Below are 13,750 nucleotides of genomic sequence, written 5' to 3'. Positions count from 1 at the left end.
AGGTTTGGGTTTATAGTCAAACATCTACCATCATCAGTTTACTCTTTTGTTAATTCTCATGGTTATAGCTTCATGACATGCAGATATTAAACATCAAATCTAGTTTTTCCTAGCCTTGTTTTCCTTTGTACATTTATTAGGACACTAGCTACAAATAACAATTATTAGAATTGTTGTATTTGTCTTCTTCATTAGATTATGAATGTCTGAAATTTAGAATAATATTTTAGTTATTTCCTCTGGCCCTCAAATTATTTAACATGGTGTTTTGGTAACTGCCTACATTTTATTCTTCAATTAATTAATGCCAAATATACATATTTTTCACAGTGTCCAGATTTAAAGCCTGTCATCTATTTATCATTTTTATTAATGCAGAGAGTAAATTATTTAAATGGCCTAACACTTGTGTAAAGCTATCTGTAAAAAGAACAATACTATAAATTAAACAGTGTCTAGAAATCTACATTCCTTTAACTCCCAGAACTGTCCAGCACCACAAGCTTTGTACGATGGTTTTACCATATTTGTCTGTCTTCTCTCCAATGGCATCAACTGTGCCATCTGGATGCAGACGGACAAACCCTCCAGTCAGCTTGTTATAGAACTGAAGAGTATTTCCTTTTGTAAACTTCCAGCTTTCTGCAGTCCACTAAAAAGAAAAACAAAACAAAACAAACAAAAACACCAGTATGAGAAGAAACAAAGAAAAGAAATTGCTAAGAAACAGTACTTACTAGACACTATAGGCTGTTTTGTTTTAACACATCAAATAGTCATTTGAACATTGTTTATATGAAATAATCTTAAAGCCCCCAAAAAACTTACTGTTTCTTTTCTTTTAAGTTCCAGCTTCTGCCCTGAGAAGATAAAGGAAAGAGAGGGTCATTAATTTCAGAGTGTCATGCTTTCTCCAGTCATCATAAAATATAGTTTTCCAGGAAATGTGTATACATGACACCTACTTGCAAAGAAGATACTGTTATCCCTGGCATACAGTTCTCTGACAATTTTACAATCATCTTCCCCCTGATCTAGCCATCTGTGAAAAGAAAAGTGCATCGATTATTTTCAGACTTTGTATTTACATTAACCATTGGCAATTATCTTCCCAAGTCAGAAATACAAGATAGCAGGAATTGGAAAAGACGTGACCATCTGGCTCTCAAAGGCAGAGCAGTACAGAATGGGAAAGAAAATCCTAAAATGACTACAAGACTGCAAGGGAGGTAGAAGAAGCAGTTACTATCTGGAAAGGCTAAAATATGTTTTTGCCTAATACACAGGTGAGTAACTCAATCGGTCTGCTAACTGTCAAAATCATAGATGTTATAGTCACTGGATCAATTTATCCTGTCCTTTGATCACTAACTATAGTTTAAACTCTGATCAGTTATTTCATAAATGGTTATTATGGGTTCCATAGGAAAAGAGGCAGGACAATGTCAAAAAAAAAAAAAAAAAGCAAATCTATCACCAAAGCAAACTAATCACCACTGCTGGGAAAATAACTCAAAAATCAAGGTCCATTGACAGTGAGTAAGCTACTATCATCTTTGTATAAAAAGCTACGTGAAACACTGTGTACATTTATTATTTTTGAACCGAATTTGGGACCTAGTCCAAAGGGAATATGTTTTCTTGTCAGAGACTTTCATTTTTCTTTCTGATATGAACAGAGAAGTCATATTTTTAAAAATCTATCTTAATTTACCATTAAATATTAAATTTGTATCATTAGGAATGATGATAAACATAATAAATGTCTTTCTCAATAGCATAAAGAGCCTCTAAGGTTAATGTTCACAGAAGTTAACCAACAAAGCCTCAGTGACTAGGAACAACTAAATAAGCTACCCAGTTCTCAATGCATAAACTTGGAATGGATTTTTTCAATGTAAAAGTACACCTACAAACCTGTGACAGAAGAACGCATATTCGTAATTTGTTGTGGGATCCTTGATAACAACATCATCAAGAAACCAGCCATTTCCTAAACACAAATTAAAGAACGAAAATGTAACATGAATAAATACGGTCCAATATTATTTCAAGTTTTGAGAAACAAGTTCTAACTTCCAAATATACATAAAGGCCTTGCACAATATAAAGCTTTAGTACTTCAAATAAAGCAAAGTATAACAGAAGTAAACTGTAAGGAATGTATTTCTTGTACATATAACAAAAGCAAAGCATTATTTTAAGGCTTCATACTTTATGATATCTATTTCAGTGTGCTTTTCCAAACAATTGAAAATAGAACAATTCTGTAGCTGCTTTTAATTTCATAAACTGCATTCATAATCCCAAACCTAACATGTTCCAAATAATATATACTTGATGAGTTACCAACACTTTCTATTTCCAGGAAGTTTTTAAAGTTCAAATTTAAACAAAGTCTGCATAAAATACATATGTTTTGATAGACTAAAAATGAGTAACCATTCAGAAATTCTGTCCAAGCACATAGACTCAGCTGGTATACATAAAGGTAGACATTTCTTTTTAAATGTTTAATTTCATATTAATTTGCAAACTAGAGTTAGTTAAAATCATTTTTACTTACACATAAAATATTTTAATTAGTCATAGTTGTTTTGTCTATGCAAAGATCCAGCTCAAAATATATTCTACTCTAATTAAAATTATTGAGTTGGTGAGTGTATACTCATCAGCTATAAGATAAAATTTATTTTTTTTCTTTTATTTTTTATTTGTATATATTTAGAGACAGAGGCTCACTCTGTTACCCAGGCTGGAGTGCAGTAGTGCAATCACAGTTCACTGTAGCCTTGAACTCTTGAACTCAAGCAACCTTCCAGCCTCAGCCTCTCAAGTAGCTGGGATTCCAGGTGTGTGCCACCATGCCCAGCTAATTTTTAAATATTTTTTGTAGAGATGGGGTCTCGTATGTTGCCCAGGCTGGTCTTGAACTCCTGGCCTCAAGCGATCCTCACACCTCAGCCTCGCAACATGCTGGAATTATAGGCATAAGCCACTGTTCTCAGCCAAATAAAACTTTTTAACACAGCATACAAGACCCTTCAGCTTACTCTTCAGCTTCATCCCTCATCACATACTCTCATTATTGAGTCATGTTAAACTCCTCACAGTTCCCTAGACCAGTGGTTCCCAAACTTAGCATGCATCTGAATCACCAGGAGGGATTACAAAAACACAGACTACTGAGTTCTACAGTTTCTAATTCAGTAGGCCCAGCACAGGCAGCCTACAGTGATCAAATGTCCCAGTTTGCCCAGGACAGAGGGGTTTCCCAGGATGCAGGATTTTCAGTGCTAAAACCAGGACAGCCATAGGTAAACCAGAATAGCCACAGGCAAACCAGGATGGCTGGTCATCCTAGATAAGATCCCAAGCATTGAATCTTCAACAATTTTCGCAAGCAATGCTGATGGCCCAGGAACCACACTTTGAAAACCACTGCCATAGATGATTCATATGCATAATTCTATACCCTTACATATGCTGTTTCCTTTACCTGAAACAAAATCTCCAAAATGTTATTTAATTTCATTTTTAAATGCTATCTCCCAAAAAAGAATAACTTGTTTCCTTTAAGGAAAAATAAAATGTTACCAGAATTCTAAACTGAGTTTTAAGAGCTTCTGGGGAGGCTGTAAAGAAAACTCTTAGAGGTAATGATACATTAATTTTAACAATACTTTGTAAGCTAATAAGTTAGTTTTTAAATTGTTGATGTAAAAATATATTGTCTACATTTTTGTCATGTTTTTCCCATAAGAAAGAACCAGAACTGGATTTAGAAAACTAGAAAAGATGGGTTCCTGAAGAAAGCTAGGCTGTTCCTGCACGGATTAGGGAGAGGTAAGAATCTAGAAGTCTTATTAACCAGCATTGTTTACATATGTATGTTGGTGAGTAGGTATTTGGAGCTGGAATCATTTGTCTTACTATCTTCTCCGATTATCTGCCTACAATTCTACTCCGACTGTTCTCCAGACTGCCCTTTCTTTGTGGCCAAAGGCAACTGAGGAAGCCTGCAGATTTTTATTCAAGTGAGGGTCATGTAACAAATTCTAGATGGCACATGTTCTTCAAGTGGTTTCTTCACAACGGAAAAGCCCCTTCTACCCCCTCCTATTACTGGCAGTTGGTGTATAGGTATCAAAGCAACAGCCAACCTACTGCAATGAAAACTTGTAGCTTTCATACTCAGTGGTGAACCCATAACTTGCCTGTCCCTTCCTTCATAAGTCCTGAATATGTAGCCTTGTGCCTACATTTAGGATGGTGCTGGGATAGGTCTAAATGCACGTGTCCCCCTAAAATTCATCTATTGGAACCTAAGATCCAATGTGATAACATTAAGAGGTGGAGCCCTTAGGATGTGATTAAGTCATGAGGGCCCTCATGAGTGGGATTAGTGCCCTCATAAAAGGACTTCAGGGAACTAGCTAAGCCTTTTTGCCCTTCCACCATGGGAGGACAAAGCAAGAAGCCCCTCCCAAGACACCAAATGCCAGCACTTTGATCTTAGACTTCTCAGCCTCCAGAAGTATAAGAATAAATTTGTGTTCTTTATAAATTGCCCAGTCTAAGGTATTTTGTTACAGCAGCCTCAAACTAAGTAAGACAGATGGTGAGATCTTGCTTCTATTATTTTATTCTAGTCTTTTGAGACCTCAGCAGAAAATGAGACAGAAAAAAACACCATCATAACATTCTGTTAGACTGTACTTATAGTTCTGATTTTCACTTTGGCCCAAAGTCATGAAGAGGACTGAAACACCTTAAATGACTTTTTTTTTTTTTTACTTTCACCCTTTTAATTAAATTTTTGTTTTACTAAATTGTAGCAGAGAATGTGGCTTGTTTGGAGAAATTTAATGAGATTTTCTTTTTGGCCTAATATCTGAGTCAAATTATAAAAATGTTTCATGAAGTTTTGAAATTAAAGTGTTTCCCTATCTACAAAGTACAAACATCTGAGGAGAGTAACTTAAGTATCCAACTAACCTACCAAAATCTGAGACATATGATAAAATTCTATCCTATCTTCTTTTCATTTCTTCTTGACTATCCAAGAGTATTTTACTTTATTTATTTGCCATATTATCAATGGAATAAAGGCTCATGACTCTTATAATCTCGTTGTGAATTATAAACTTCATCAAAAAATTACCCTTCTTGTAACTTTTCATGCTTGTTGTCTTGAATTTTACTTTATCTTACAACAAGGTTATAACTAAGATTGTTTCTTTTATTTACATATTTCTGATACATCATTGCCTAAACTTTTATTTTTAATATTACTAGGTCATTTATTTCAAGTGTCTCTTTCATAGAGCATATAGTTGGACACGGAGATTTTTTAGGTTGAAAATTTTTGCCTTTATTTCTGTTTAGAAAAATTAACAGAAACTCAGAAATAAGGCTAAAAGATGACATATGTCCTTTCAATATTGTAGTAGAACACCAACAAGCTTGTCTGAGAATCATTTGACTCACTGTGGGAGTGTGACATTATTTGACTTAATATCTACTATGGATTCAGGCCTAGACTCTGTAAAATTAGCTATCAACTGACAAAAAATAATATGCAAATAACTTACATCTGTTCAAAATATAGATATATTTTGTCTGAGAGAGAAGACAACCTCCAAAGTATATTTGTATTGTCTATAGAACATTGGTCATATTTTTTATTAATCTTATTCATAATTATTTTTTTCATGGATTGTATGTACATATTTTTTAGTTTCTTGCAACCTCCTTTCAACCAGCTTTGTCAGCCTCCTAATTCCTTCATTAATTATCTAAACACATTGTCTATTCTGTATTTGTATAACAATCTTGTTCTTACTTTGAAAATTATAATTTGACACATTTTAGTAAGAAAGTTTATCACCTTGTTTGATGCATTTGGGTTTTTTTCCTTTTTCTTTTTTTGTTTTGTTATGTGCCCTTTAGTAGTCTGTCTTTTGTTAAATGGATTTTGTTTATCTTATAATTGTTTTATACAGTAGCAGAAAATAAATTTATTGGGAAGATGTGAGTCATCTCACAGAGTTGATGAGAAGACTGAGGAAAAGCATGAATAAAGTGGCAGCTGAAAACAGCTGAGACGTCACTGCCATGACAGTCTCCTTAACATGCCACTGTTGGACAATCAGTAGCCTTCAAGGAATATCACCGCCAGGAGATATGACTGCTGCCTCCATCACTAGCATGCTGGAATGCCGCCACATGTCACAACATATAAATCCCCAGTCTCTTCTATTTTTTAAAATTATTCTTTCTAGCATTTAGGCCCATCGTAGATTATCCCCTATGTCATTTTGAAGAAAAATACATCTAGTTAAATTTTAAACGGTATTTGGAGACAATATTTTGATTTCACATAGTCAATACATAGAGATCCATTTTCTACCAATTTTCCACAGTATTTTCTAGATTTGAACAGAGCTTCACAAAAACAGAGTGAAATCAAACCTTCGTGAACTCTCTGTGGAAGAGCCTTACCTGGGCCAAGTCCATCATGGCCTATCACAATCTTACACAAATCTCCAAGGTGCACAGCCTCCAGGAAAAAGGTGTCAGTCTATAATGAATCAAAAAGTATAATTAGATCTAGACTATCACTGTGATTTATACCAAGAGTATAAATTAAGATGCAGTGTTTTTTGTTTGTTTGTTTGTTTGTTTGTTTGTTTTTTGAGACAGGATTTCCCTCTGTCACCCAGGTTGGAGTGCAATGACACAATCTTGGCTCACTGCAACCTCTGCCTCCCAGGAGCCAGTGATCCTCCTACTTCAGCTTCCTGAGTAGCTAGTACTACAGGCATGTGCCACCATGCCAGGAGAATTTTTGTATTTTTTGTAGAGATGAGGTTTGGCTATGTTGCCCAGGCTGGTCTGGAACTCCTGGGCTCAAGCAGTCTGCCCACCTCGACCTTCCAAAGTGCTGGGATTACAGGCATGAGCCACTGCACCCAGCCAGTAAAAACTGATTGTAAAAATTAATTTACAATTAAAAGGAGCCATAGTTGTGCTCCAATGGTTTACATATTCAGAATATAGATAAAAAGTGAAAATCACAGAATACTTTTGATAAAATCAAAGATAACGCTATAGGTTTCAATCCAAGAAAAATACACGATGTAGCATATCCATTAAAAAATGATAAGAAAACAAAAAATAATCTTTGTATAGTGTATTATGTTTCAAAATATTTTCATATGCATTTATTTTATTCTCAAAAATTTGCTAAGTGAAAAAAAAAAATCCTTTCTACAGATAAGAAAGTTGACGCACATATCCAGGATTAGAGCTCAGCTCCTCCCTCTGACACATAATAAGACTACTTTCTTTTGAACCTCCTTGTCTCTGTGTAAATGCACTGTTAATAATATAAATAATGAGAAACAAAACCATTAGCATTCATTGACAAAAAATATACTGTTCATGCCTGGTACAAATTAATGGATAACATTGTTATCCCTTTATCCACCAAACAGAACAGTTAGAAAAGCAGAACTTTCTATGCAATAAAAGAAAATTATGAGTTATGATATTTATAATAATATAGAGAACTCTAAGGAAAAGAGAAGAAACATATAATGAAAATATGTTGACATGTTCATTAAGAACTAGTTGGGTCATCAAGGAAAGCTGAGATAAATATACTATGAAAAAATGTCTATAATTTACTCAGTAAAAGAAAAAGTTAAATATTATATGCATATTAATATTAGAGATAATAAAATAATGTATCTGGCTTCTACATTCAACAATAATATTTGCTGTATATAATTATCCACATTTAACAATATACATACAGATTTAAACATCAACAAAGATGGGAGAGATGTCAAGAAGATGGCAGATAAGGAAGCTCCAGGCTCCAGTTTACACATGGAGACACTAAGTTAACAATAACATAAGAACTAGAATACTCTTCTTTGAAAACTTTAGAAACCACTTGAGAGATGCAGCACCCAGGCCAATGCATAACCAAGAAAGGACTTCATCCAAAAAGGGCAAAAAAGTTCAAGCCATTTTATATGCCCCTACCTGGCATAGTGCAGTACAACAGGAAGGAAACCACCCACACTCCAGAACCTCCCTCAGGACAGAAACCAAAGAGTGGACCATACATCCAAAATTCTGTCTTGTCTGAAGGCTGCCTGAAAAACCGGTTTTTTTCTCCCCTGACAGAAATAGCAGATAGTCTGGAAGGCTAAAAGACAGAGGCCAGCCCTGCAGCCTGTCTTTTCAACAGAGCTTCTTCAGTACAGCAGACAGACAAGGCAAGCAAGAGATTGTGGGCTCTGGATAAGAAACAAGAGCAAGCAATTAAGAAAATTAAGATACTTAAAATCAAATAAATAAGCCCAGGGAAGACACATTGTCAGAAAAGGTTTGAGAGGTCCCAAACCTCCACCAGAGCTGATCAATGCAAGTTTTCCCCTAGTAAAGCCTATGACTCATAATGACTGTGAAGTATAGTTGTATTTCTAAATGTTCAAATCTCAATAAAAGATCACAAATCCTACAAAGAAAAGAGGAAAACATGGCCCAATCCAAGAAATGAATGGTTCCATGAAATAACCCTAAAGAAATACAAATCTCTAACCTTCCTAATAGAAATTTAAAACAACTATCTTAACATATTAAATGAGCTAAAAAGAATACAGAGAGACCAACTAAATGAAATCAGTAAATTCAGGCATGAATACAATGAAAAAGACAGAAACTATAAGAAAAAAACAAACAGAAATTCTAAAACTGTTAATATAATAACTAAACTGAAAAATTCACTAATGGGGTTTAACATGAGATTAATAAGGCAGAAGAATCAGCTTTCTTGAAGGTGGGTCACTTGAAATCATCAAGACAGGAGCAACAAAATAGAAGGGTGAAGAAAAGTGAAGAGAGCATAAGAAACTGATGAGACACCATTAAACAGGCCAACATATGGATTACAGGAATTTAAAAAGGAAAAGAGAGAGATAAAGGGGCACAGAGCTTTTTTGAAAAAATAATGGCCGAAAACTTCTAAAATCGGAGGAGTGAAATGCACATGTAAATTCAAGAAGCTCAATGAGCTAAAACTAAAATAAACGAAAAGAAATTCATACTTAGACACATTATAATCAAACTGGTGACTTTCAAAGAGACGATCTTGAAAGCAGCAAGAGAAAGGCAACTCATCATATATGATGGAGATTCTATAAAATCATGAGTAAATTTAAGTAGAAACCATTCCAGCTAAAAGGCAACAGGATGATACACTCAAAATATTAAAAGAAAAAAAAACTCTCAACCAAAAATTTTACATCAGGCAAAACTGTCAAAAGTGGAGAAGAAATTAAGACTTTCCCAGATAAACAAACTGAGTAAGCTCACTACCACTCGACCTACAATACAAGAAATGCTAAGGAAGTCTTTAAAGTTGAAATAAAAGGACACTAGATAGCAACATGAAGCCATATGAAAATATGAAGTTTGAGCCCGGGATACAGAGGCTTGCAGTGAGCCGAGATCAGTACACTGCACTTCAGCCTGAGCAACAGAGTGAGACCCTATCTCAAAAAAGAAAAAAAAAAAAAAAAGGAAAAAGAAAAAAGGAAGGAAGGAAGGCAGGGAGGGAGGGAAGGAAGGAAAAAAAATAAAGTTCTTCAGTAAAGGAAATAAATAGACAAACATTAGTAACTTGTATTATTGTAATTTTGGTGCATAAATCCACTTTTACTTCTTGTATAGAATTTAAAAGACAAAAGTAGGTATGCAATATATAAAGATATAATTTCTGACATCAATAACATAGTTGGAGGGTGGAGCTGTAAAGGGTGACAACTTTTGTGTGCAACTGAAGTTAAGCTGTTATCAATCTAAAATAGAATATTATAACTTTAAGATGTTTTATATAATTGCAATAGGACCCACAAAGAAAATATCTACAGAATACACACAAATGGAAAGGAGAAGGGAATCAAAGCAGGTCACTACAAAAAGATCAGTGAGACACAAATGAAGGCTATAAGAGAGAAAAGCAGGAGAGGAAAGCTACAAGACATATAGAAAACAATTCACTAAATGACAACAGTAAGTCCTTCCCTATCAGTAACTTTTTAAGTGTAAATGGATTAACTCCATACAAAAAAACATAGATGGGCTCAATGGATTTAAAAAAAAAAAAAACAAAAAAAAAACAAGATCTAACTATGCTATCTACAAGAGACTGATTTTAGATCTCAGGATAGACACAGGTTGAAAGTGAAAAGATAGAAATTCTATGCAAATGGGAACCTAAAGAGGGAGACAGTGGTCATATTTATATCAGACAAAATAGAGTTTAACTCCAAAACTGTCACAAGAGACAAAGAAAGGTACTATATAATGATAATATGGTTAATTCACCAGGACTTAACGTTTAATATATATACATATATATATAACAGTATTATATATATAACATATCTATGTGTTATATAACATATCTATGTGTTATATATGTTATACATGTGTTATATATGACAATACTTGGACACAGGGTGGGGAACATCACACACGGGGGCCTGTCATGGGCATGGGGTAGGGCGGCATGGGGAGGGATAGCATTAGGAGATATACCTAATGTAAATTAGGTATATGGTAATTAGGCATATGGTAAATTAGGTAAATGGGTGCAGCAAACCAACATGGCACATGTCTACCTATGTAACAAACTGGCACGTGGTACACATGTACCCTAAACTTAAAGTATAATATATATATAACTTAAAGTATATAATATGTTATATATATCATATATATTATTCATAAATATATATGCACCTAACATCAGAGTTTAAATACATGTATGTATACACATATATGGATACATATATATGCATATATACATATGTATATGTGTATATGTATGTATCCATATATATATAAAGCAAACTTTTACAAAATTGAAGGGAGAAATAGACAGCAACACAATAATAGGAGATTTCAATGCCCCACTTTCGATAATGGATAGAAAAATAAAACAAAAGATCAATAAAGCAAGAGGACATGACCAACACTATAAACCAATTGGTCCTAACAGACGTATACGGAACCACCAACAAACATGGAACATTATCCATGAGAGATCACAAGTTAGTTCACAAACAAGTCTTAACAAATTTAAGAAAATTAAAATAATATAAAGTATCTTTTCCAATCATGGTGGAACAAAACTAGAAAATAATAGTAGGTGACTAGAATATTCACATATATGCGGAATTAAACAACTCACTTTTTTTTGTTTTTATGTTGTTGTTTTTTTTTAATTATACTTTAAGTTCTAGGGTACATGTGCACAACATCCCGGTTTGTTACATAGGTATACATGTACCATGTTGGTTTGCTGCACCCATTAACTCATCATTTGCATTAGGTATATCTCCTAATGCTATCCCTCCCCCTGTCCCCCAACCCCATGACAGGCCCCCATATGTGATGTTCTACACCCTGTGTCCAAGTGTTCTCATTGTTCAATTCCCACCTATGAGTGAGAACACGCAGTGTCTGGTTTTCTGTCCTTGTGATAGTTTGCTCACAATGATGGTTTCCAGTTTCATCCATGTCCCTGCAAAGGACATGAACTCATCCTTTTTTTTTTATTGCTGCAGAGTATTCCATGGTGTATATGTGCCTCATTTTCTTAATCCAGTCTATCATTGATGGACATTCGGGTTGGTTCCAAGTCTTTGTTATTGTGAATAGTGCCACAATAAACATACGTGTGCATGTGTCTTTATAATAGCATGATTTATAATATTTTGGGCATATACCCAGTAATAGGATCACTAGATCAAATGGTATTTCTAGTTCTAGATCCTTTAGGAATCACCACACTGTCTTCCACAATGGTTTAACTAGTTTAACACTCCCACCAACAATGTAAAAGCATTCCTATTTCTCCACATCCCCTCCAGCATCTGTTGTTTCCTGACTTTTTAATGATGGCCATTCTAACTGGTGTGAGATGGTGTCTCATTGTGGTTTTGATTTGCATTTCTCTGATGACCAGTGATGATGAGCATTTTTTCATGTGTCTGTTGACCACATAAATGTCTTCTTTTGAGATATACCTGTTCATATCCTTTGCCCACTTTTTGATGGGGTTGTTTTTTTTCTTGTAAATTTGTTTGAGTTCTTTGTAGCTTCGGAATGTTAGCCCTCTGTCAGATGGGTAGATTGCAAAACTTTTTTCCCATTCTGTAGGTTGCCTGTTCACTCTGATGGTAGTTTATTTTGCTCTGCAGAAGCTCTTTAGATTAATTACATCCCATTTGTTTATTTTGGTTTTTGTTATCATTGCTTTTGCTGTTTTTGTCATGAAGTCCTTGCCCATGCCTATGTTCTGAATAGTATTGCCTAGGTTTTCTTCTAGGGTTTTTATGGTTTTAGGTCTAACATTTAAGTCTTTAATCTATCTTGAATTAATTTTTGCATAAGGTGTAAGCAAGAGATCCAGTTTCAGCTTTCTATAAGTTTCAGCTAGCCAGTTTTCCCAGAACCATTTATTAAATAGAGAATCCTTTCCTCATTTCTTGTTTTTGTCAGCTTTATCAAAGATCAGATGGTTGTAGATGTGTGGTGTTATTTCTAAGGCCTCTGTTCTGTTCCATTGGTCTATATCTCTGTTTTGGTAACAGTACCATGTTGTTTTGGTTACTGTAGCCTTGCAGTATAGTTTGAAGTCAAGTAGCATTATGCCTCCAGCTTTACTCTTTTGGCTTAGGATTGTCTTGGCAATGTGGGCTCTTTTTTGGTTCCATATGAACTTGAAAGTAGTTTTTTCCAATTCTGTGAAGAAAGTCATTGGTAGCTTGATGGGAATGGCATTGAATCTATAAATTACTTTGGGCAGTATGGCCATTTTCATGATATTGATTCTTCCTATCCATGAGCATGGAATGTTCTTCTGTTTGCTTGTGTCCTCTTTTATTTCGTTGAGCAGAGGTTTGTAGTTCTCCTTGAAGAGGTCCTTCACATCCCTTGTGAGTGGTATTCCTAGGTATTTTATTATCTTTGTAGCAATTGTGAATGGAAGTTCACTCATGATTTGGCTCTCTGTTTGTCTGTTATTGATGTATAGGAATGCTTGTGATGTTTGCACATTGATTTTGTATCCTGAGACTATTCTGAAGTTGCTTATCAGTTTAAGGAGATTTGGGACTGAGATGATGGGGTTTTCTAAATATACAATCATGTCATCTGCAAACAGGGACAATTTGACTTCCTCTTTTCCTAATTGAATGCCTTTTATTTCTTCCTCTTTCCTGATTGCCCTGGCCAGAACTTCCAACACTATGTTGAATAGGAGTGATGAGGGAGGGCATCTCTGTCTTGTGCTAGTTTTCAAAGGGAATGCTTCCAGTTTTTGCCCATTCAGTATGATATTGGCTGTGGGTTTGTAATAAATAGCTCTTATTATTTTGAGATACATTCCATCAACACCAAGTTTATTGAGAGTTTTTAGCACGAAGGGGTGTTGAATTTTGTCGAAGGCCTTTTCTGCATCTATTGAGATAATCATGTGTTTTTTGTCATTGGTTCTGTGTATGTGATGGATTACATTTATTTATTTGCATATGTTGAACCAGCCTTGCATCCCAGGGATGAAGCTGACTTGATTATGGTGGATAAGCTTTTTGATGTGCTGCTGGATTTGGTTTGCCAGTATTTTATTGAGGATTTTTGCACTGATGTTCATCAGGCATATCGG

General features: G+C 34.7%; 1 protein-coding gene across 1 annotated transcript in view; it reads right to left on the bottom strand.

The window, feature by feature from the left end:
* The window catches only part of LOC101023047, a 138,377-nt gene that overhangs the window by 96,662 nt on the left and 27,965 nt on the right, over window positions 1–13,750 (bottom strand). The window contains 6 exon segments of the mRNA XM_021942323.2: window positions 523–652; window positions 829–888; window positions 890–928; window positions 931–1,042; window positions 1,918–1,993; window positions 6,505–6,583. Of these exon segments, the coding sequence (XP_021798015.1) occupies window positions 523–652; window positions 829–888; window positions 890–928; window positions 931–1,042; window positions 1,918–1,993; window positions 6,505–6,583 (496 nt within the window).

This window comes from Papio anubis, chromosome 8, assembly GCF_008728515.1.
Source record: "Papio anubis isolate 15944 chromosome 8, Panubis1.0, whole genome shotgun sequence".
NCBI lineage: Eukaryota > Metazoa > Chordata > Mammalia > Primates > Cercopithecidae > Papio > Papio anubis.
This window is presented reverse-complemented; position numbering and strand designations above follow the sequence as displayed.